This window comes from Phascolarctos cinereus, unplaced genomic scaffold, assembly GCF_003287225.1.
Source record: "Phascolarctos cinereus isolate Bilbo 61053 unplaced genomic scaffold, phaCin_HiC Scaffold_5;HRSCAF=322, whole genome shotgun sequence".
Classification (NCBI taxonomy): Eukaryota; Metazoa; Chordata; class Mammalia; order Diprotodontia; family Phascolarctidae; genus Phascolarctos; species Phascolarctos cinereus.
Window position 1 is genome coordinate 41,299,572 of NW_027555958.1, and position 23,612 is coordinate 41,323,183.

At 40.9% G+C, this 23,612-nt stretch overlaps 2 protein-coding genes across 2 annotated transcripts; both read left to right on the plus strand.

The window, feature by feature from the left end:
- The first annotated feature begins 8,467 nt into the window (after positions 1-8,467).
- On the plus strand, positions 8,468-10,430 carry LOC110217010 (C-C motif chemokine 4-like). Its single transcript, XM_020999132.2, has 3 exons — positions 8,468-8,834; positions 9,433-9,547; positions 10,008-10,430. Exons 1-3 carry the CDS (start codon positions 8,762-8,764, stop codon positions 10,093-10,095), a joined length of 276 nt encoding a protein of 91 aa, XP_020854791.1. The 5' UTR covers positions 8,468-8,761; the 3' UTR covers positions 10,096-10,430.
- Positions 10,431-17,900: 7,470 nt separating this feature from the next.
- LOC110221238 (C-C motif chemokine 4-like) lies at positions 17,901-19,881 on the plus strand. The gene is made up of 3 exons (XM_021005665.2): positions 17,901-18,265; positions 18,876-18,990; positions 19,460-19,881. Exons 1-3 carry the CDS (start codon positions 18,193-18,195, stop codon positions 19,545-19,547), a joined length of 276 nt encoding a protein of 91 aa, XP_020861324.1. The 5' UTR covers positions 17,901-18,192; the 3' UTR covers positions 19,548-19,881.
- Positions 19,882-23,612: the final 3,731 nt, after the last annotated feature.

Here is a 23,612-nt window from a genome sequence, read left to right on the forward strand (position 1 = left end):
GCTAGTGAATGTTATGTGTCTGAGGTCGGATTTGAACTCAGGTCCTCCTGACTGCAGGGCCGGTGCTCTATGCACTGCACCACCTAGCTGCCCCCATCATTAGTATTCTAATGACCTGATTGGTCTTCACCTTGATCGGTATTCTTTAGTCTTTCAAGGCTAATTTTCTCTACATTATCGTAACCATTGTGTGCATTTCCCCCCTCTTTCTTCTGTTGACTTCCCTCTGGACCAGAAGCAATTGAACCCAAGATGACAAACAACTGAAATGAAAACTCCTTACTCAATAAAAGCTTATGGGAAAACTGTAGAGCAGTCTGATGTAAACTGGGTTTAAGTGAACATCTCACATCATAGACTATAATAATAATAACTAGCATTTATACAGTACTTTAAAGCTTGCAAAATACTTCATAATATATATATTTGACCATTACAACCCTGGGGGGTGGGTGTTATTATTATCCTCATTTTACAGAGGAGGAAACAGGTGCCAGAAAGATCAAATGACTTGCCCAGGGTTACTCAGTTAATAAGTGTCTGAGGCAAGATTTGAACTCAGGTTTTCCTGACTCCAAGTCCAATGCCTTATCCACTGAACCACCTAGATGCCTCAGACTTCAAATGGGTGCACAGATGTAATGAAAAAGTTTGTATCACAAACAAATTAAAGGAAAAGGGAAAGAAATATTTTTCACAACTGGAAATGGATAGGGGAAAAATACTTAACCAAGCAAGGGCTAAGATTACCACAAGGAATGAAATGAACAGCACTGATTACATAAAATTGAAGGTTTTGAACAAACAAAATTAATGCAGTTAGTATTAGAAGCAAAACTGTTAACTGGGAGGGAATGGATCTTTGCAGTAAATTTCTCTGGTGCAGGTCTGATGCTTAAGTTCTGTAGGGAATTGACTCAAATATATAACAAGAGTCATTTCCTAATAGATAAATGATCAAAGGATATAACAGGCAGTTCTCAAAAAGGAGAAAAGCAAGTCACCAACAACCATATGGAAAATATTGTCCAATCACTAATGATAAGAAAAATACTAATTAAAGCAACTCATAGTTTCCAGGTCCCACCTCAGATTGATAAAGATAACTAAAAGGGTAAAGGATGACTGTGTGAGGGGATATGGGAGGAAAGACAAATTAATACCCTGTTGTTGGAACTGTGAATTAATCCAACAATTATGGAAAGCAATTTCAAACTATACTCCCATAGTCAGTAAACTATGCATACCCTTTGTCCCAGCTATACATTGCTAGTCATATATCCCAAAGATATTAAAGAAAAGAGGGAAAGGACCAATATTGACCAAAATGTTTATTGTAGTCTTATTTGTTGGAGCAAAGAACTAGAAATGAAGGGGTTATCTATCAATTGGGAAATGGCTGAACAAATTTTGATACACAAATGTCATGGAATATTATTGAACAGTAAGAAAAAAATGAAAAACAGCTTCAGAAAAACCTGGGAAGACACGTGAATAGATGCAGAAGAAAGTGGGCAGAATCAGAACAATATTATAATGGACAAAACATTGTAAGGGAAAACAACTGTTAAAGAATAAGACTATTGGTGCAGTGGATAGAATAAGGGCCCTGGAGTCAGGAGGACCTGAGTTCAAATCCGGCCTCAGACACGTAACACTTACTAGCTGTGTGACCCTGGGCAAGTCACTTAACCTCAATTGCCTAAAAAAAGAAAAAAGAAAAAAAGAATAAGACTATGATTAATGCAATGACTATTTGGTGACTGCAAAAGCCTGAGGATGATCATGTTTCTCAAATCTTGGTGGAGAAGTGATAAACTGTAAGTTCAGAAGAAAACATACATTTTGAGTCAGATCCATAGTGTGGGTTTTGCTTGACTATATTTATTTGTTATAAGGGAGGACTTTTCTATGCGGGAAGGGGTGAAGACAGGGTAATGAAAAGGAGTGGGAAGTAGTGGAAAAAGAAGGGTGGACCTGGTACTTTTTAAAAATATACTGAAGAAAATAGAAGAAGGTCCCAAAAGGAACATATACAAATAGGGCATTTTTGAAACTACTGTGTTAAATTTAACATCCTTCTCCTTAAAAAACCAAACAATACGTAATAGAGATTTGTAGTTTTCTGAATTTCAATGCAGTTTCACAATCCTCTATTTCTATTCATTGTATGCAGAAGTGCTTGAGTGTTATTTTTTTTTATTTCGTAATAATAAAAAAAGAATTTCAACAGATACCAGATATAATGAGGGTTGGAGATGGTACCTGGAAACTGATCTGTGTACATCTTTTGAGCAGAAGGAGTTGTTCTAGATGAAAAATGGGTTAATTCAAGATAATAGAGCAAAGAGGGGCCTGGTAGCCAAAAAGCTGAAGGAAATATTTATGTCAGAAATGGATAGCTCATCTCTGAGGAGGATAGAAGTTGGGTTCTCCTACACCAGCAAAACTAGATCTTATATGAAAAAGGGATATCTCTGCTATGGGGCCAAAGCTGTCCACTGTACCTACCAGACAGAGAAATACTTCTGGGGGCAAGACCAGGGTCAGGGATAGCATAGCAGAGGAATGCCACTGGCCAAACTTATGAATCTTCTTTGAAAAGGACCCTGGGATCAACCATTGGGAAAGTCAGATTATCTGTATATAATTAATTATAGCTATCCTTAATATTATACTTTAAAGCTGACCAAGCACTTTATATATATTATTTCGTTTCGTGAACAATAACTCTATAAATTAGGTGCTATTATTATCCCCATTTTATAAATAAGGAACCTGAGGCTGAGAGGTTAAATAAATTGTCCAGGATCACATAGCTAGTAAGAGTCTGAAGGAAAATGTGAACTCAAGCTTCTTGAGTCTAAGTCTAGTGCTCCGTCCATTATGCCACCTAGATAGATGCCCTGGCATCTCACCTAGAAAAGAAGGACACACTAACAGAGGGCTAATGGGAAAGGGCTTATAGGTGGCCTGAGGTACCTGCCAAGCTTGAAATCACAGGGTGGATTTGAGAAGTATTTGTGAGGTGATGAAAAAGCAGACCAAGCATTTGCTCCATTCACTGAACCAACATTTCAGCAAGGGGAGTGGGAGTGAAAATGAGGGGAGATCCCTTTATTTTTGTCATTTAAAAGAACTCCATATTCCTGAAGATGTTAGAGAGAGGGCAAATAAGGCCTGAAGAAGAAAACATGACCAGGCTTGAGATGCAGTTGGCAGACAGGTACTTCTACAGAACCCTTCAGATTTGGAAGAGTTATTAGAATCAATCAAATCAAATTAAGTCATCAAGCATTTATTAAGCATTTACTATGTGCCAGGCACAATGCTACATCTTGTGGGCACAAAGAAAGGCAAAAACACTCCCTGCCCTCAGGGTGCTGACAGTCTAATGGGGGAGATCACTTTGGCAGTTAGGTAGAAAATGGAGTAGAGTGGAGAGACCTAAGGTAGAAGGAAACCTTTGAATAGTCTTTTGAAATAGTCCAGGTGTGAAGTGATTAGGGTCTGCATTAGAGTGGCATGTTAGTGGAAAAAATGTACAGTGGCTATGAAGGTTCCCACTGGGAAGCTCCGTCTGCAAAGAGATCAGAAGCATCCTCAGACATATGGGCTACATATGCAAGGCAGCCATAATAGAGGTCCAGAGCCTAAAGAGAGGACCCTTAAAGCAACCTTGTGATGGCAGGGTTGGGAGTAGAGAACATAGATAAAACCATTCTAAGTGGAAGAGGAATGGGACAAGGAGATGGAGACCACATCTGCCTGATATACAAACCTCACCTAATTTTCTACCTTCCTTCTAATCTTAGTTGCATTGGCTTTGTTTGTGCAAAAGCTTTTCAATTTAATGTAATCAAAATTATCCATTTTGCTTTTTGTAGCGTTCTCTATCTCCTGTTTGGTGATGAATTCTTCTGTTCTCCATAGATCTGATAGCTAAACTATTCCTTGCTCTCCCAGTTTGCTTATAGTATTAGCCTTTATATCTAAATTAGGTATATGGTGTGAGATTTGGGTCTATGCCTAGTTTCTGCCACACTCTTTTCCAGTTTTCCCAGCAGTTTTTTTCAGAGAGTGGGTTCTTATCCCAGAAGCTGGGGTCTTTGGGTTTATCAAATAATAGATTACTACAGTCATTGACTACTGTGTCTTGCATATTAAACCCATTCCACCAAACCACCACTCTATTTCTTAGCCAGTACCAAGCAGTTTTGATGATTGCTGCTTTATAAATTTAAAATCTGGAATTGCTAGGCCACCTTCCCCTGCATTTCTTTTCATTAGTTCCCTTGATATTCTAGACCTTTTAGTCTTCCAAATGAATCTTGTTATTATTTTTTCTAACTCTATAAAATAATTTTTGGTAGTTTGATTGGTATGGCACTGAATAAGTAAATTAGATTGGGTAGAATTGTCATTTTTATTATATTAGCTCGGCCTACCCATGAGCAACTGATGTTTTTCCAAGTATTTAGATCTGACTTTATTTGTGTGAAAAATGTTTTGTAATTGTGTTCATAGAGTTCTTGGGTCTGTTTCAGGAGGTAGACTCCTAAATATTTTATAATGTCTACAGTAGGTTTAAGTGGAATTTCTCTTTCTATCTCTTGCTGTTGGACTTTGTTGGTAATATATAGAAATGCTGATGATTTATGTGCATTTATTTTATAGCCTGCAACTTTGCTAAAGTTGTTTATTATTTCGAGTAGTTTTTTGCTTGATTCTCTAAGATTCTCTAAGTATATCATCATGTCATCTGCAAAGAGTGATAGCTTTGTTTCTTCTTTGCCTATTCTAATAACTTCAATTTCTTTTTCTTCTCTTATTGCTAAATCTAATGTTTCCAGTACGATATTGAATAACAGTGGTGATAATGGACATCTTTGTTTCACCCCTGAACTTATTAGAAATGCTTCTAATTTGTTCCCGTTACATATCATGCTTGCTGAAGGTTTTAGATAGATGCTATTTATTATTTTAATGAAGACTCCATTTATACCTATGCCCTCTAGTCTTTTTAATAGAATGGGTGTTGTATTTTGCCAAAAGCTTTTTCTGCATCTATTGAGATGATCATGTGGTTTCTGTTTTCTTTTACTCAGCTTCTTTCACAACATGACTAATGTGGAAATATGTTTACATAATTGCACAAGTATAATCTATATCAAATTGCTTGCCGTCTTGGAAAGGGAGGATGGGAAGGAAGCAGGGTGAAAAAATTTGGGACTCAAAATCTTATAAAAAATGAATGTTGAAAATTGTCATTTGTCATATATGTCAATAGCATCATCATAGAGCCTAGGAGCCCACTGGCATTGAAAAATATTCAAAGTGGACCAATGCACTATGCCAAGATGCTTTGGATTCTGTTAGGTAGCCAGTGGTTTTTTAGTGTTGTTTAGGTAGTGGCTGCTAGCAGACTTCTATGACGGAGGAAGACAAGGAGAAGACTCCTTTCACCCCTCCAGCTAGATTTTTTACCAGGTTGAGCCTGTTCTCCAAAGCATCTGGTGGGCATCTGCCTTTTTCCAAAGACTAATGGATAAAATAGCTGGAGATATGAACTGCCCAGAAGTGCTGGCATACCTTGATGATCTCATTGTTTTGGGGAAGATTTTTTGAAGAACAACAGGATAGAATGACAAAAGTGCTGGGTTGATTAGAGGAAACCTATCCTCATATGACATGGAGTCAAGACCATCCTTGACCATCTTGGTTGACTTCTTCTGAATACTTTGCAGGTTTACAACATCCATAAACTGTGGTGCCCAGATCTGAACAGAATACTCCAGATGAGATCTGATGAGGGCAGAGTATAGACAAACTATTAATTAATATTAATAAAATATTAATTTTGGAAGCTATGCCCTTCTTTTTTTTCAATATTTTTAAAATTAATTTATTTTGATTTATCAACAATCACTTCCATATGCTTTTGAGTTGAAAATTTTTCTCCCCCTTCCTCCCCCCCACCCTCCCCAAGACAGTGCCCAATCTGATATAGGCTTTACATTTACATACCCATTAAACATATTTTCACATTAGTGAAGTTGTAAGTAAAAATTAAAACCAATAGGAGGAACCATCAGAAAAATGAAACAAAACTCAACAGGAGGTAAAAATAAGTGAGAGTGATCCAACTTCCATAGTTCTTTCTTTGGATGTGAACAGTATTTTCCATCCTGAGGCCTCTGGAGATGTCTTAGATCCTCGTAATGCTGAGAAGGGTTCAGTTTAACAATCTTAGTCATTGCATAACATGGCTGTTATTGTGTACAAAGTCCTCTTGGTTCTGCTCACTTCACTCAGCATCAGACCACACAAGTCTTTCCAGGTTTTTCTGAAGTCAGCCTGTTCATCATTTTTTATAGCACAATAGTATTTCATTACATTCATATACCACAACTTGCTCAGCCATTCCCCAATTGATGGGCATCCTCTCAATTTCCAATTCTTTGCCACCACAAAAAGAGCTGCTATGAATATTTTTGTACATGTGGGTCCTTTTCCCATTTGTTTGATCTCTTTGGGATATAGCCCTAGAAGTGAAGCTATGCCCTTCTTAATTCAGCACAAAAATCCTCTTAGTTTTCATTTGGTTGCCATATCTCAAAGTAGGCTTGCATTGAACTGGCACTAAAACCTTAATCTTTTCAGAAGAATTGTTGTCTAACCTCTCCTATACATATGAAATTGCTTTTTGAACTCAAATGTGTGACTTAAATTAGCCTTTTTGAATTTCATCTTCTTAGATTCTGACCAGAGGTATCATTTTGAGATCTTGAATCCTGACTCTGTCACTGAACATTTAGCTATCCTTCTTAGCTTGGTGTTATTTGCAAATGAGATAAATGCCATTTATGCATTTATCCAGGCCATTGATAACAGCATTAAATAGTACAAAGCTAAGCATATATCCCCAAGGCACTGTCCTGGCAACTTCCTGCCTTGTTTATTCTTAACCATTAAAGACTCTTTGAGTCAGGCCATCCGACTAGTTCTGAATTTCTCCAACTGCACCTTGGTTGAGTCAGCATCTCTGTCTTCTCTACATCTTGTTTCTGTTGACAAATATGAACTTTTTTCATCAATAGATGAGGAAGCTGGACTTGAAAATATCCCAGTGTTCTAGTCACTGCTTTACACCTGTACTTCTCCCAAAGGGTCTCATGCCCTCATATTAGGGGAGGGAAGTTCCCTATAATTGGGAAACTCTGACTTAAGATCAGAAGACCTGATGTTGAGTCTTGCTTTTGCCACCTACGAGGTTTAAACCTGGACAAATCACTTAATAATAATAATAAATAGTATTTCTATTTAACAAATGATATTATTAGTGATACTAATAAGAATAAATGGCATTTATGCTAAAGTTTGCATTCAAGCCTCCAAACCACCCTGTGATGTGTATAATATAGATCTATCTCCATTAAAAGGTAAACTCCTCGAGGAGAGGGTCTGTATGTGTGTTTTCCTTCCTATCACCAAAGACTAGCATAATGCCCGTCATGTTTTTTTTTTTTTGGTTCTGTTCCCAATCTGTGATTTCATTAACTAAGGAAACTCCCACCAAAGCAGATCCTGGGAATAGTGTGAGGTTAAGGGTCACATAGAAGGCAATTTTCAGAGATGGCCTAGAACACAAGTCTTCTCACCACAAATCTGTTTTTTAATGAATGAAATAGACACAACAATACCAATCCTATCAACCTTAAAGATATGATGAGTCTCAAAGGATGTCATAGATGTCATCTGAAGACACCTAACAGACTCTATCCTCAAGAAGTTTAACTTGTAAAGGGGGTAGATCTGCATTATGCACATCACAGGTTTGTTGTGAGGCTCAAATGCAACAATATTTTTAAGAGCTTTGCAAACTTTAACATAAATGTCGTTTATTATTATTATTAATCATAGATCTCAAGGCCATCTGGAACCTCAAAGTACTGTATACTGTTAATTTCATTGGATAAGAAGGCAGACACAGAAATGAGACCAACACCAGGAATCATCATTCTCTGTTTCTTCCCTTTGGCACTATTTGCACCAACCACTTCCATGGAAGTCACGCAAAGACCAGAGGTTCCTCTGTATGGCCTAGCATCCTTGAGATGTAAGTGAAAAGATGGGGGGTCAGCAGACCTAGGACTAGATCCAATATCTGCCTCTTGCTACCTGTGAGACCTTGAAAGAGTGATTTAACTTCTATGGCACAGTTTCCTTATTTGTGATGGGAGGGGGCTGGGTTAGATGATCCCTAAGTGCCTGTCCACTTCTAAACCTACAATCCTAAGATATAGGCAGTTATGATATCTAAGCAGTAGGATTGTTACTTTAAATACCCTTTCACATCAGTCATCAACATTACTCTCTTTCCTATTTCGTTTTGCATGTGTTTCGTCTGTCTCTGCTGCTATTTCAAGTTCACCACTTCCCCCTTACCACCCTTGTCACCCTGCCACATATATTTCCCCTCTCTGTATCCTCCTCTCCCCTCCCCTCCATTTCTCCCATGATGAAACTGTACTGCAACTCAGTCCTCGACACCAGCCTTACATTTCCTGGGTTGACTTTTCAGTTCCCAACTCTCACCATGACATCAAATCTACCCTAGAATTTCCATTCCTTTTCTGTTCCTCCAGTTGCTTCTAGAAGCCCATATAAAGAGAGGATTCAAGCATGAGACAGAGACACAGACTTCCAGAGTCTCTTAGCTTGTGCTCTGCTCCTCCAAGCCTTCTCTTCTATTGGGATCATGAAGGTCTCTGTAGCTGCCCTCTCCGTCCTCATGGTCATGGCCTTCAGCTCTCTGGCATCCTCTGCACCAAGTAAGTGAGCTTTCTCTTTCCCTCTGTGGCTGTGTCCAGACTGTGGTCATAAGCTGGATAGGACGCTGATGGAGCGTAAGGACAGTTAGATCATGAGAATATGGTAAGTGCTTGTATGGGGGGACGGGAAGGAAGGGATAGAAGCAAGTAGATTGAACTTGAAAGCATTAATATGCTCTTGACAATTTATGCTGGTTAACATATAAGTTCAAGGCAGAACACAAGAGTAGAAGGGCACTAGACTGAGTTCTAGTCCAACAAGGTTCTAGTTCTGGCTTGATTACTAAATATCCTCGTGGCAAGTGGTTTTCTCAATAAAAGCAGAATTTGGATGGGCTAATCTCTGACATCCCCTGCGGCTTCAACTTTTCATGTTTTCTCCATGGATCCTTTATGGATTGGGAACAGAAGGTCTGATTCTCCTCTACACACAATGAGAATCACACCTAGCATAGAAAGAGCCAGGGTAAGGGAGATAATAGAGATGCCATCCACACTATGCCTGATGGAAAATATTTTTTGTGGGACATAGTTAGCAGCTAAGGAATGTATAGTATGAGCATATGACCCAAATTCTATGCTCCCCTTTTCTCTACAGTTGGCTCTGACCCTCCTACCTCCTGCTGCTTCTCCTATGTCAGCCAACAGATCCCCAGAAAATTTGTGACAGACTATTATGAGACCAGCAGCTTGTGCTCCCAGCCAGCTGTCGTGTGAGTATCCACCTACTTACTGTCTCTAGGGAATATAAGGAGAAAGGATGGAAAAAGGAAATGGGGTCATTTGGCCCCTTGATCAAGTGGATAGATCAGGCAACAGAGATGAAACCTGGCTACAAAGGAGTACTGTAGTTCACTTGGTCCCAGACCAAGGTTTGCTCCCCAGGAAGCAGGGCAAGGACTATTCTCACCTGAGGGACAGTATTCATCTGATGCAACAGGAGCTTGAAACTAGCTTCCAAAGGGACTCCTTAGTGGGGAAATCACTAGAAAGAAAATGATTGACTCAAAAGGACCAGGGGAATGGCGCAAAAGGTGAGGATTGTCCCTTTAACCTTTCCAGAGATCTGCAGACAGTTGTCAGCATTGTGCATGGAGGGAACATGGAGAACTACTCTTCATATCCAGGTGAAAATCTCATTGGTTTCTCGTCTCCCCTTCTCTCACTTCCTAGGTTCCTGACCAAAAGGGGCCGTCAGGCATGTGCCAACCCCAGAGATGACTGGGTTCAGGCTTACATCGATGACCTGGAGCTGAACTGAGGGGCTCAGGGGCTTTAGACAATGCATCCTAAAGAAGAGTGATCCAAACCAAAGAATTCTGCAGTTGGATGAGATCTCCTAGGACCAAAGCCTTCCTGAGATCGACTTTCCCATTATCATTCTTCTTTGCCAGTGAGATTTAACTTATTATGTAAATTATTTGGTGGTAACTTTGGGTATTCATTAGTACCATTTGTACTTCTGGAGGGCACCTGTCCCCCATGGGGACCACCAGTAGCAGCTGAAGTTCCGCTCTTTTGAGTGCTGAGGCTACCTGCTGGACTCCATGAACATCTGTTGAACAAAGTCTTCAGAATAAAAATTTAAAAACCACATCTTTTCACTGTGGCTTCTATTTTCTCAAGGGAAAAGAGAGTGAGAGAAGGGTTATGTTATTTTTATAGAAGATGGGTGTGGCATCATTAGGTGACAATATTTCTGTAGAAGCTCTAAGAATTCAGTGGATGGCCATTGCACTTTGAGTCAGCAGGGTGATGGGGAAGCTAAAAATAAGATCTTCTGTGTTGAAAAAACTAGCTTCCAGAAACAGAGAGGTAATATTTTCACTGCCATATGGCGTGGGCAGACCACACTCAGACTATTTGGGTCAGTTTTGGGAACTATAATTTATGAAGAACACTGAGAAGTTGGAGAACGACAAAAGGAAGCATCCAAAGACTAAAGGTGCTTAGTTATAAGAGGATGAGTTGAAGGAACTCGAAATGTTTAGTGTTGAGAGGAGAAGACCTAGGCCAGACATAATTTCTGTCTTTAGATATTGGGAGAACATAGATTTGCACTCTTTGGGTCCCAAAAACAGAGCCAGGAGCAATGGATGGCATTTGGGAGGAGGTGAATTTAGGTCTGATATTAGGAAAAACTAAACAATTATGCCCGTCCAAACTGGAATGGACTGCTTCAAGCTTTAGAGGGTTTCCCCTCCCTTGGAGGTCTTTAAAGAGAGGCTGGGTGACCACCTACAAAGGATGGGATAGTGGGGATTGCTTTCAGTCACTTTTTGAAGTAGATGACTGGTCCCTTCCAAACCTCAAATTCTATGATTCTGTGATATTGTCAGGCCCAAAAAAGTTATCTCAGAGGAGTCGTACCAAGGAACCACTAGGGAAAGTGGAGGAGAGAGAAGGAGAACCAGGAAACATTTAGTAAATTGGGTATTATTTCAAAAAGTGTGGCAAGAAAGAAAATGCTTAATTTGGAGTCAGAGTACCCAAGTTCAAATCCTGGCTTCACTACTTGCATGTCTGTAGGTGAATCACATACCCACTCTGAGCCTTTAAAACAATGTAGTGTATTTACCGATAATCTAAATATCATGTTTTCAAAATTGAGAAACCTATGGCAAATTGGCCAATCTAGATGTCAAATCACAGGATTTGCTCAAACACTTCCTAGCTGGAGAATTTTAAAAAACATGTTAACTCACAATTTTCAGTGTGCTTATGTTTTCGTAAAGTTCAACTATAGATTAAGAAAATCCATCTCAACCATATCCTAATTAAATTAGTATTATCCTGTTGGATGATCTCCTTTCCTCACATTTCTCCCTATTCCATTCCATCCTTCACTCAGCTGTCAAAGTGATCTTCCGAAAGAATTGGTTTGACCATGTCACCCCCTACTCAGTAAATTCCAGTGGCTCCCTATCATCCCTAGTGTCAAATATAAAATTCTCTTTTTGACTTTTCAAGCCCTTCACATCTTGTTTCTTTCTAACCTGCTTGGTTTTCTGTCACTTTACTGCTTTCCACTTAGTCTATCATCCAGTGACATGCGCCTCTTTTCTGTTCCTCCCAAAAGACATTAGGGTCATTCCTGTTTCTTGGTCCCTATGCCCTGCTTTTTCCACTGGTAGACCCAACTTGTCACACGTGACTCTCTTCACCTCTCTCTACCTCCTCTTTCCTATTGTCATTTTGGTTTCCTCTGAGATATTGTCAGAAGCTCTAGCTAAATATTCTTGGATACATTAATCATGCATTAATTTTTCCCAACTCTAAGTGGAGATAACACTCTCTACCCTAGAGGACAGGAAACCAAGGGATAGTGAATTAATAGGAAGTCTTGGACAAAGCTCTGTCACCTCTTTGTGTTTCAGTTTCCTAATTTGTCATATGGGCATGATATTATCCATTAACATGTCACCTCACAGGGTTGTGCTGAGGACCATGAGCTAATGTATGTATAAGTTCATGAAATACATCCACTCCTCCTTGGCATTCTCACTTGGACTGTGCCAGGCATTAGCTGTGTGATCTTGGGCAATATATCAAAACTTCCCATCCTGGCTATCCCTTAAGGCTGCCCTGAAGCTGACATGAGATAACAGGGGAAGAAGAAGAAGATGTTTTTTAAACTATCAAGGGCCTTACTGAGGCAAAGGCTGTTTATTAATCTTCTTTGTTTTCTATTAGTTAGCGGTGGTTGTGGGAGAGCAGTGTCCCCATTCCCCCTGCTCTGCCTGCAGCACAAGGTTGCTGGGGAGATGAAATACCAAGGGACATTTGAAAGGGATTGGGAAGGAAATGAGTCCATTTTGGACTTCATGCCCTCTGAGGTTCCTTCCAGCTCCAAATCCTTGGTCCTCAGAACTCCCATTCTTAGGGGGTTTTGAAGTCACCAAAGGACTGACTTTTCTCTCAAGAACCCATGTGAAATAGGGAGAGGGAATATTATTATCCCCATTTGATGGATAAGGAAATTGAGGCTCTGAGATATTAATTGGTTTTCCTATGAGCATACATCCAAGGCAGGGTACACGGCTCTGTGATTTCAATTTCTAAGCTATTCTACAATTTCAGTACTTCCATGCTGTCTACTCCACCAGGCTGGGCTGGAATGGTCACAACAGTGTATGAGACAGAATCTCTTTATATCTCTAAGAGCATGGGGGGCTCTTGACTGTGACAGAAAAAATGGAGAAGTTCGAAAGATGTGTCTGCACTTGGCTTGCTCTCCTCTTACAATTTCGTCTTATTTTTGTTAACACATTTTTACATAACATTCATTTCTGAATCTTTATTATTCAGTGAGCTATCCCTTGCAATAAAGATATTAAAAAGAAGGCGAAAAACATTCAGCAAAACTCACCAATACACCTACTGTGTCTGGCAATTTGTGTGATGTTTCACACACCAAGTCCCCCATCTCCACAAATAGAGAGTGTTGGTGTATTTTCTCAACTCTTCTAAGGGGCCAAGGCTGATAAATGTGTGTGTACAGTTTCTTCAACAAGTTTAAAATTAGAGAAACCACTAGAGGAAGCACTGAGGTCAATGAATATAGCTAGGACAACAATGCCATCTACAACATTCATTGGAATTCCACAAGCTTTTATTAAGTGACTACTGTATGCTAAGCACTGTGCTAGGTGGTGAGATCGCAGAGACAAAAATAAAACAATCCTTACCCAGAAGGACTTTGTAGTCTAATTGAATACAGTCCAATGGAAAGAAACTACACAGAGCCAGAGAAGCAAATGTGAAAATCTATTTACAAAATCAATTCACAGTAATTACAGGGGTAGGGAGAAACCCTGGCTACTGAGGGGATCAGGATTGTCTTCTTGTAAAAGGTAGCATTTGAGCAGAGCCTTGAAGATAGTGAGAATTGTAAGAAGAGGAGGGAAGGAGAAAGAGCCTTCTAGGTATGAGGGACAGCCTTTTCAAAGGCCCAGAAGAGAAATATTGAATGGTAGAAGAAACACCGAAGCTTCTGGAGGGGATGGGTGACGTGGTCAGACATAAGCTTGAGGAATGTCATTTTCACAGCTCTGTGGAGGTTGTATTGAGGAGATGAGAGCCTGGAGAGGACAAGGGGCTGACCAGAAAGATATTCTAAGAGTTCAGGTGAGAGATGATGAAAGCCTTGCCCAGAGTGGTGGCCCTTTAATCTGAGAGGAAGGGATAGCACAGGAGGTGTTGTGAAAAGAAAAAGAAAAAGTTTTAGAAACTGACTGGGTATAGTGAGTGAAAAGTTGAGGGTAATTCTGAAGTTTCAAACCTGCTAACCTGACAGGATGATGGCACTCTAAAGGAAAGAGGAAATTGAAAAGGAAGGTGAGTTTAAAAGGAAGAAAATGAGTTCTGCTTGAAGTAGGTTGGGTTTGAGTGTTAACTAGACCTCCAGGTGAAGAAATTCAACAGACAGCGGGTAATATGGAAATAGGATTGAGGAAGGAGATCAGAGAATTTAAAGGATTAGGGAAGGAAAGTGAAAGTATCTGAAGGATGAGGATGATTGCATACCTTGTCCAGGGATACCCAGATTGCTAGTAAGTATGAAAGGTAGGATTTAAATTTCAGCCTCGGTGACTGCAAGTTCAGCCCCCACACTACCTCTGCTGGAGGGGAAAAGGTCAAGAAGTCCACAAAATCTGGGCTGACTAGCTCTGTGAGTGGGATCCGCCTTTCTAATGGAAACTCAAGGGAGACAGGAGAAGTCCTTTTTTGCTTCTTACTGCTAAGGGAGAATCCTAGACCTGTCTGGTTTCCTCCTCCCTCTTCATTTTCAGGTCAAGAGAATGTAACAGACCTCTTTTCCTTCTTTTTTCCTTCTTCTCCCAGGGCTCAGATAACACCACTGTTCCTTCCAGTGGAGGTTTGACTAAGATGTTTTTGTAGGTTTACGGTAGCACTGAACCTTTAATTCTCTGTCTCTTTGAGGATGTCCTCAGATTCCCTGGATCTATGTCCTATGTCTGTCTCATCTGAGGCATCAGGACACTGAGGATGAGTGAGAGAGAAAGATGTATAACTCTTAGAACAGGGAAGGAGAGGAAGCCCAAGCCACAGAGAAGAGACACAGTCAAGCGAATATTAAGATAAGGTTGTCTTCGGTAAACCCAACCACTGGCCATGAAGAAGTGATTCCCCAACTTAAGTCATAGGATCTCTTCCAATTTCTTTTGTACAAAAAATTGACCTGACCCTCACATATTACACTTTTTTTTTTATTATGAACAGTAAAATATCATCAAATAAAAACATTTCAATATAAAAAGAAGAACAGAAAAGAGGAGACTATATGCATCTGTGAACTTTTACTGAAAATAGTTTTTCTTTTAAAGGCATATATTAAATTTGTCACAATGGCAAGTAAATTCCCTTGCTTTTTGTGTTCACTTCTAGAATTTCTTCTGTTCTTTTGTGTTCTTTTCCCCCCTCAATTTTCCTTGATGCCCTTTCCCTTCCTTTCCCTTCCTTTCCTTTTTCCTTTCCTTTTTCCTTTCCTTTTCCTTTCCTTTTTCCTTTCCTTTTTTTTTTTTTTTTTTTTTCCTTTTTTTTTCCTTTCCTTTCCTTTTCCTTTCTTTCCTTTTTTTCCCTTTTCCCTTTCCTTTCCTTTCCTTTCCTTTCCTTTCCTTTCCTTTCCTTTCCTTTCCTTTCCTTTCCTTTCCTTTTTTCCTTTCCTTTCCTTTCCTTTCCTTTCCTTTCCTTTCTTTCCTTTCCTTTCCTTTCCTTTCCTTTCCTTTCCTTTCCTTTCCTTTCCTTTCCTTTCCTTTCCTTTCCTTTCCTTTCCTTTCCTTTCCTTTCCTTTCCTTTCTTTTTCTTTTGCAATACTATCAATACTCACCAGCTTCTATCAGTTGCCCCAAAGAAATCCTCTTACATAAAAAATTGTATATAATGAAGAAAAAAAAATTCCCCATAGCTAAAAATTTGCCACCTCTAGTCTATCACTGCTGTGCCAAAAGAAAGGAAACATTTTTCGTCTTCAGTTTTCTGATAGAATGATTTGTCATTGCAGTGATCAGCATTCTCATCATTGAAACTTGTTTTCTTCTACAATACATCAGTCATTGCATCAGATTTTTTTTCTTGGTTCTACTGAATTCATTCTGCAATTGAAGCATATGAACATAATAGCAGGGTGTTTGGCAAACCCAAGGAAATCACCCTCTTGGGTCAGCATTCTGTATGTGACCAAATCTACTGGGAAAACTGGAAAGCAACTGGCCAGAAATCAAGCTTAGACCAACATCTCATACCATATGCCACAAGAAGCTCCATGTATCATGGCAGGAGTTGGAAACTGAAAAATGAACACAGGAAATGTGAGGCTGGTCTTAAGGGCTCCATTCCATTTCCCAGTAAAATTAATTATGAAGAAAAGAGGAGGATGGACGGAGAGAGGAGAAATGTGTGTGTAATGGGGTGACAAAGGTGCTGAGAGGGATGTGGTGAATTTGAGATAGTAGTAGAGATAGATAAAACAAAGGTAAAACCAAATAGGAAAAAGAGTTATATTGATCACTGATTTGAAGGAGGATTTAACATGACCTTCATGCAGCTTTGATATGATAATTGTCTAGATCTTAGGAGTACAGATTTGAAGATAGGATGGCCCTTAGTTATCTAGTTCAACACCATCATTTTGCAACTAAGGAAAATTGGCCCAGAGAGAAGTGACTTGTCCAAAGTTGTACCAAGAGTCAGAGGCAGATCCTTCTTCTGGTCCCAGGTCTGCTGACTCTAAACCTTAATAGGAAAGTGATTTCTCAAACAAATTGCAGGGAAATCAAAGAAGATGGCTGTCCTGCTCCACTACTTCTGGACCCCTTAAATAGTAAGATTGTATTCACACACATCTCTATTTCTCCCCTACATCTTGTTTTGCCTTCTTTAATGTGAATTTCACTTCCATTGGATAAAAAAGGATGTGATGGTTATGTTTGAAAAAGTGTCCCATAATTCTAGTTATTGTTTCATACCTACACTCCTCCTCAGAGAGTCTCAGGTTGCCTCGTCTCCCATGGGAGTCTGCCCTAGAATTTTGTCAAACCCTGCCTGATGTCTGAAGGCTTAAGGTTGAAACCTGAATCTGTCACTTCCTGGCTATTAAAATTTGGACAAGCCATTTAATAAAAACTGACAATTATATAGCAACTGTTCTAGAAATGATCTGATTAGAGTGTTGGCTGAGGGCACTGGCAGGTTAAAGATCACACAAGCTAAAAAATTCCAGAGATGTGAATTGAATCCAGCTCTTCCTACTCTATCCACTCTATGTCGAGTCTCACAAATAGATTAGAGATAATAATACCAAACCTGCCTACTTCCTGCAGTTGTTGTGAAGATGATATGAAATAATCAATGTCACTATTTTTTGTATCTTTTAAGTATTATTCAAATGTAAGCTGTTAAAATAACAAAGATAAAGTAAGAAAGAAGATGGGGCATCGAGGTGGCTCAGTAGATAGAGCACCAGCCCTGGAGTCAGGAGGACCTGAGTTCAAACCCAGCCTCAGACACTTGACACTAGCTGTGTGACCCTGATTACCTCACCAAGAAAAAAGAAAAAAGAAAAAGGAAAAAAGAAAGGTGTAGGGATGGACAAAGACCAGGGTTCCTCATTTCACAATCATCATTTGTACAAAAAATGTTCATAACCACCTTGGAAGGACCATAGAGATTTCCTTCATACAGACCATTCTCCGTAAGTGTAAAGATGTGAAGTTAACAGGACTGGAAGAATGTCCGAGATCTGCTTCTGACTACCAGTGTGACCTTGAAGAAGTCACTTGTCTCTGAGCCACAGTTTCTTTATTCAGAATCTGAGAGTGTTGGGTTAGAGCACTAAGGGCCCTTCTAGCTCTAAATCTGTAATGCCGAGGTCTAGGCAGTGAGGGAATCAAAGCACTATGAAGGTGTTTTGAGTATTCCTTCATATGGTCAAGAATGTAAACATAGTTCTCCTACCAATTTAGTTTTACACATGTTTCATCCATCTCTGCTTCTATGTCAAGTTCACCACTTCCCCCTTAGCACCCTTGCTACCTCACCACACACATTTTTTTCCCTCTCTATTCTTCCCTTTTAGCCCATGATGAAACTGCACTGGGGAGGAGAAGCTTACTCCTTGACAGCAGCCTTACATTTCTTGGGCTCACTTTTCATTTCCACTTCCCACCCTGACATAAGCTCCACCCTGGAATTTCCACTCTTTTTATGTTTTTTCCATCTCTCCAGATACTCCCAGAAACCCTTATAAAAAGGGGTCCACTCATGAGACAGAGGCGCAGATCTCCAGAGTGTCTTAGCCTGTGCTCTGCTGCTCCAAGCCTTCTCTCTTCTCAGGATCATGAAGGTCTCTGTGGCTGCCCTCTCCATCCTCATGGTCATGGCCTTCAGCTCTCTGGCATCCTCTGCACCAAGTAAGTGAGCTGTCTGCTGCTCTCTGTGGCTATGTCCAGGCTCTGCTCATAGGTTGATTAGAACCTCGACAGGAGATGAGTCTAGTCTGATCAGAGGGATCTGTGAGGGTGGAGAGGGACAGGAGCAGGAGCAGGGAGGATGTCTATACCTTTTGGACTTGAAGGCATTAACCTGCCCTTGACAGTATATGCTGGTTAAATGTCAGATGGAGACAGGGCAAGAGAGTAGAAAGAGCATTAGACTGAGTCCTGCGCTTGGCTTAGCTCTCATTCTGGCTCTGCCACTAATTGCCCAAGTGAGCTCCAGCAAGTGGCTTCCTCAGCAAAAGGCAGGAATTGGATGGGCAGATCTCTGACATCCTTTCTAGCTCCCATACTTCAGGTTGCCACAAATTATCCCTACGGGGATGGGAACAGCAGGTCTGATCCTCCTCCAGGCCAAATGAGAATCACACCTGGTACTGAAGGGAAACAGGGTAAGGGAGAGAGGAGGGATCACATCCCCAGTGTGCCTAATACTGAGTTTGTCCCTGGCATGGATTCAGCAGATAAGGAATGTAAGGTATGAACATAAGACTTTACTAATCTCATGCCTCCCCCTTCTTTGCAGTGGGCTCTGACCCTCCTACCTCCTGCTGCTTCTCCTATGTCAGCCAACAGCTCCCCAGAAAATTTGTGACAGATTATTATGAGACCAGCAGCCTGTGTTCCCAGCCAGCTGTGGTGTGAGTATCTACCCACTGAATCTCTTGAGGGGATCCAGAGAGAGAGAATGGCAAGGAGAAATGGGGCCATTTGACAACTTGGTGAAATGGATGAATCAAGGCACTCAGGGGAAATCCTGGTTACAAGGGAAAGAAGTCCCACAAGTGGTCCCTGGTTAAGGTTGGGTTCTCCAAGGAACATGGTGAGAGATGCTCACCCAAGGGGGAGGGAGAAATAGAAGCAATAGGGATTATAGCCTAAGGTGAGGCTTTCTGAGATACTCCCCACTGGACAGGGGAGTATCTCTCCCCTGTCTCTAGAGAGAAGCAGAATGATGCAGAAGGGCCTGAGAGATATTGCTAGAGGGGAGGATTTTTCTTCATGGCCCTCTAGAGATATACAAGAAGTGGTCAATACTGGACATAGAGGGAACACAGAGAAACATCTCTCTATCTGTGACCTCTCATTTCTCCTCCTCCCCCTCCCCAGGTTCCTGACCAAAAGAGGCCGGCAGATGTGTGCCAACCCCAGTGATGCCTGGGTTCAAAGCTATGTGGAAGACCTGGAGCTGAACTGAGGGGCTCAGGGGCCTTGGAGGATGACTCTTAAAGGGAAATGGAGCAAGCTGAGGAATTCCACATTCAGATGCAATCTCCCCAAGCTCCAGCCTTTTGGAGATCCTTTCCCCCATTAGAAATTATTCTTATCTGTGAGATTTAATTTATGTAAATTATTTGGTGGCACCTTTGGGTATTTGTTCTTGCTATTTGTACTTCTGGAAGACAACTTTTCCCCATGGGAAACTCTATTAGCAGCCTGGCATCTCTTCCTTAAAGTCCTTTGGGGCACCTGCTGCATTTCATGAATATCTGTAGCACAAAGATTTCAGAATAAAATATTTGAAAACTGTATCTTTTTGTTGTAGTTTTAATGTTCTTTGGGGATGAGGTGTTCAGGAAACAGAGTTCTTTTCTGATCATATAAGATTGGTGTGGCATCATTGGACAGCAAATGTTCTGTAAGAGCTGTGTGGGTTCAGAGAAATGCCGTGTCACTTTGAGTCAGCAGGTTAATGGGGATATCAAAAATCTCATCTTCTCCTGTGTTGAGATGCAAACTTCCAGAAATGGAGAGGAAATGTCCTTAGTGTTCAGACCTGATGAGACCACACAGGGAATCTTGTGGTCAATAGCCACGGCATAAGAACATTTGGAAGTTGGAGAATGTTTAGAGGAAGGCGACCAACAATGTGAAGTGTCTAGAGTCACAAGAGGATGATTTGAAGGAAGGAGGGATGGTCAAGGGGGGAGAAGAGAAGAGCCCAGCCAATCATGATTTGTGTTTTCCTCTATTGGCAGGTCTGTCCTTTGGAAGAGGTGAGATTTTGCCTCTGGGGCCAAGGATAGGACCAAGGGGAAGGGGTGGGATTTTTAAGGACCTAAATTTGGGCCTGACATTAGGAAAAACTTCTTAACAATTATAGCTGTCCAAACTGGACTGGATTGCTTGAAGCTGAGATGGGTTCCCCTTCCCATGGAGGTCTTTAAACAGTGGCAAGGTGACCACCCACAAAGGATATGAAAGTGGGGATTTTTTTTCAACCACCTTTGGAGTAGATAGCTGTGTTGCCGTTGTTCAGTCATGTTTGATTCTTTATGACCACCTTTGGTGTTTTCTTGGCAGAGACACTGGAGTGGTTTACCATTTCTTTCTCCATCTCATTTGAGAAGATGAGGAAACTGAGGCAAATAGAGTTAAGCACCTTGCCCAGATTAACATGGCTAATAAGTGTCTGAGGCCAAGTTTGAACCTAGAAAAAGTCTTCCTGACTTGAGGCCCAGCATTCTATCCACTAAAGCATTCTATCCTCTAAATTGCTGAAATGCATCCAATCCTCCTTCGCAAGGCCACATGGCCTCTGCCAGGCATTAATTGTGAGATCTTGGGCAATACATTCAAGCTTTCCCTCTTGCTTATCCCTTAAGACTGTCCTGAGGCTGACATGAGATAAGACGGGCAGCAGAACATGCTTTAAGAGCTGGAAAGAGCTAAAGTAAAGAAAGGAAAGGCTGTTTATCACTTGTTGTTGTTTGTTAACTGAGGGTAGTTGTGGGTGAGTGGTGCCCCATTCTCCCTGCTCTGCCTGTAGCACAGGGTTGCTGGGCAGGAGAAATCCTTAGGGTGATTTGAAAGGGATTGGGAAGGAAAATGAGTCCTTGTTGAACTTCATGCCCCCTAAGGTTCCTTCCAGCTCCAAATCCTTGATTTCTAATCCAGAACTCCCATTCTTAGGGGGTTTGAAATTACTGAAGGACTCCTCTCAACATCCCATATGAAATAAGGAGAGGGAGCATTATTATCCCCATTTGCTGGATGAGTAAACTGAGGCTCTGAAAGATTAATTGATTTTCCCAAAGGCATACAGCTAGTAAATGTCCAAGGTAGGGTTCCAATACTACTCTACTCTTTGAATACCAGGTTAGTTTGTAATGGTCCCCATGGGGAATGAGAGTGAATCAATCCTTTCCTACCCATAAGAGTTGAGAGGCTCTCAAAATGGCCCGGGAAACAAACAGAGAAGCCCAAAGACCTGCCTGTACTTTTACTGCCTGTGCTCTCCTTTTATAATTCAATGCTATTGTTGTCAGTGGATATTTTACATCATTGTTTTGAGTATCTCTTATGCTTATGCCTTTAAAGAGAGTTGTTAAAATGAAGTATATCCTCAAAAAGACAGAGAATAAAAGGTACAATGCTACAGTAAAGGGAAAAGTTCAGCACAACTCAGTGTCTACAAGACCTGACTTGCCTTATGAGTGGGATCCTCATTTCTCTCTGAATTTTGAGGGGGAAAGCAATTCTCATTTGATTCCTACTGATAAGAGGAAGTGCTAAACTCCCATCTGGTTTCCTTTTCCCTCTTCCTTCTTGAGGTGGGGGAATGTAGTGAGGCCCCCTTTCTTTGTCTCTTTCTTTCTTCTCCCAGGGCTCCAGTCTTGTAGTGGACGTCTGACTGCGATATTTCTATGGCTTTACTGTAGCTTTGTACCTTTTATTCTCTGTCTCTTTGAGGACATGCTCCTGTGGCATTCCCATTTTGGATGCCCATATTCCCTTCGCTCTCTCTATGTCCCCTGTGACTTATTTTAGGTTGTAGGACACTGAGAAAGAAAAAGGGAGAGTGACTTACGATTCTCAGCTCAGGGAGGAAGAGGAAGCCCGGGGATGACAGAAGAGCCACAGGGCAAACCTTTATTAAGAAAAGGTTAGGCTCTGCAAACCTAACCACTGACCATAAGGGATATCTATACCTAGGTCAGAGTGTCTCCCAAACCACCCTGACCCTCACACCTTATTAATTTCTTTTTTTTTTTTACTATGAACATCAAAATATTCACAAATATTAATATCTCAATATGCAAAGAAGAACAGAAAAGAGGAAGGTGCATGAATCTCTGAACTTCTACTGAGTATAGTTTGGTGGATTTAGGTATAGGGTAACTTTGCCACAGTATGAAATCACCTCCTTTACTTGCTTGTTTCCCCTTCTAGAATTGCTCCCCCCTCCCAATTTTTCATTGTCACCCTTTCCTTCATTTCTCCTGCTTTTCCCTTGCTGTGAATTGCCCCAAAGCCAACCTCCTCTGTAACAGATTGTGTATAAGGAAACAAAGCAAAAGTGTTGGCCAGAGCTGAAAATGTCTGTCTCATTTGGCATCTTGAGTGTATCACCTCTCCATCAAAAGGTGGGAGTCAGGCTTCATCTTCAGTCTTCTGCTGGAGTGACCATTCATTGCAGGGCTCAGCATTCTGGAGTTATTCCAATTTGTTTTCATTGACAATATTCCAGGCATGTCATTAGCTCTTCTCCACGTTCTGTTTACTTCCCTCAGAAAGAGAAGCAGGAGAATGTGGCAGCAGAGTGTTTAGGAAACCCAAGGAAATCACCCACTTGGGTGAGCATTGTGTATGTGACCAAAACTCCTGGAAACACTGGAAAGCAGCCAGAGAGAAATCAAGCTTAGACCAGTACCTCACACCATGTACTACAAGAAGCTGTGTGTGTCATGGTGGGAGTTGGCAACTGGAAAAGGAACCCAGGAAATGCCAGGCTCAGTCAAGGGCTGGGGTTTGGTTCCTCATGGCAGTTTCACCATGGGGGAAAGAAGGGAGTGTATGGAGAGAGGAGATATGTGTGTGTAGTGGCATGACAAAGGTGCTGAGGGGGCAGTGATAACCTTGAGAGAACAGCAGAGACTGAAGAAACCAATGCAAAATGGAATAGGAAGGAGAGATAGGATGACCATTGATTTGAAAGATTATTCAGCATAGCCTTCATACTACTTTGATACTGTAACTGCCTAGATCTTAGGATTGTAGATTGTGAACGTGAGTGGCCATTAGCTGTCTTGTCCAACATCAGCTGTGGCCCAGACGAAGGGCCTTGTTGAGGTGATTCTGGAAGTGAGAGGCAGATCCTGGATCCTGTCTTAGGTGTGCTGATTCCAGATCTGAATATGAAAGTTATATGTCAAACAAATTTCAGGAACATTGAACAAGATGCCTATCCTACCCTACCACTTCTGAACCCATTAAATAGTAGCATTGTATTCACACCCATCTCTATCTTTCCCTCACATCT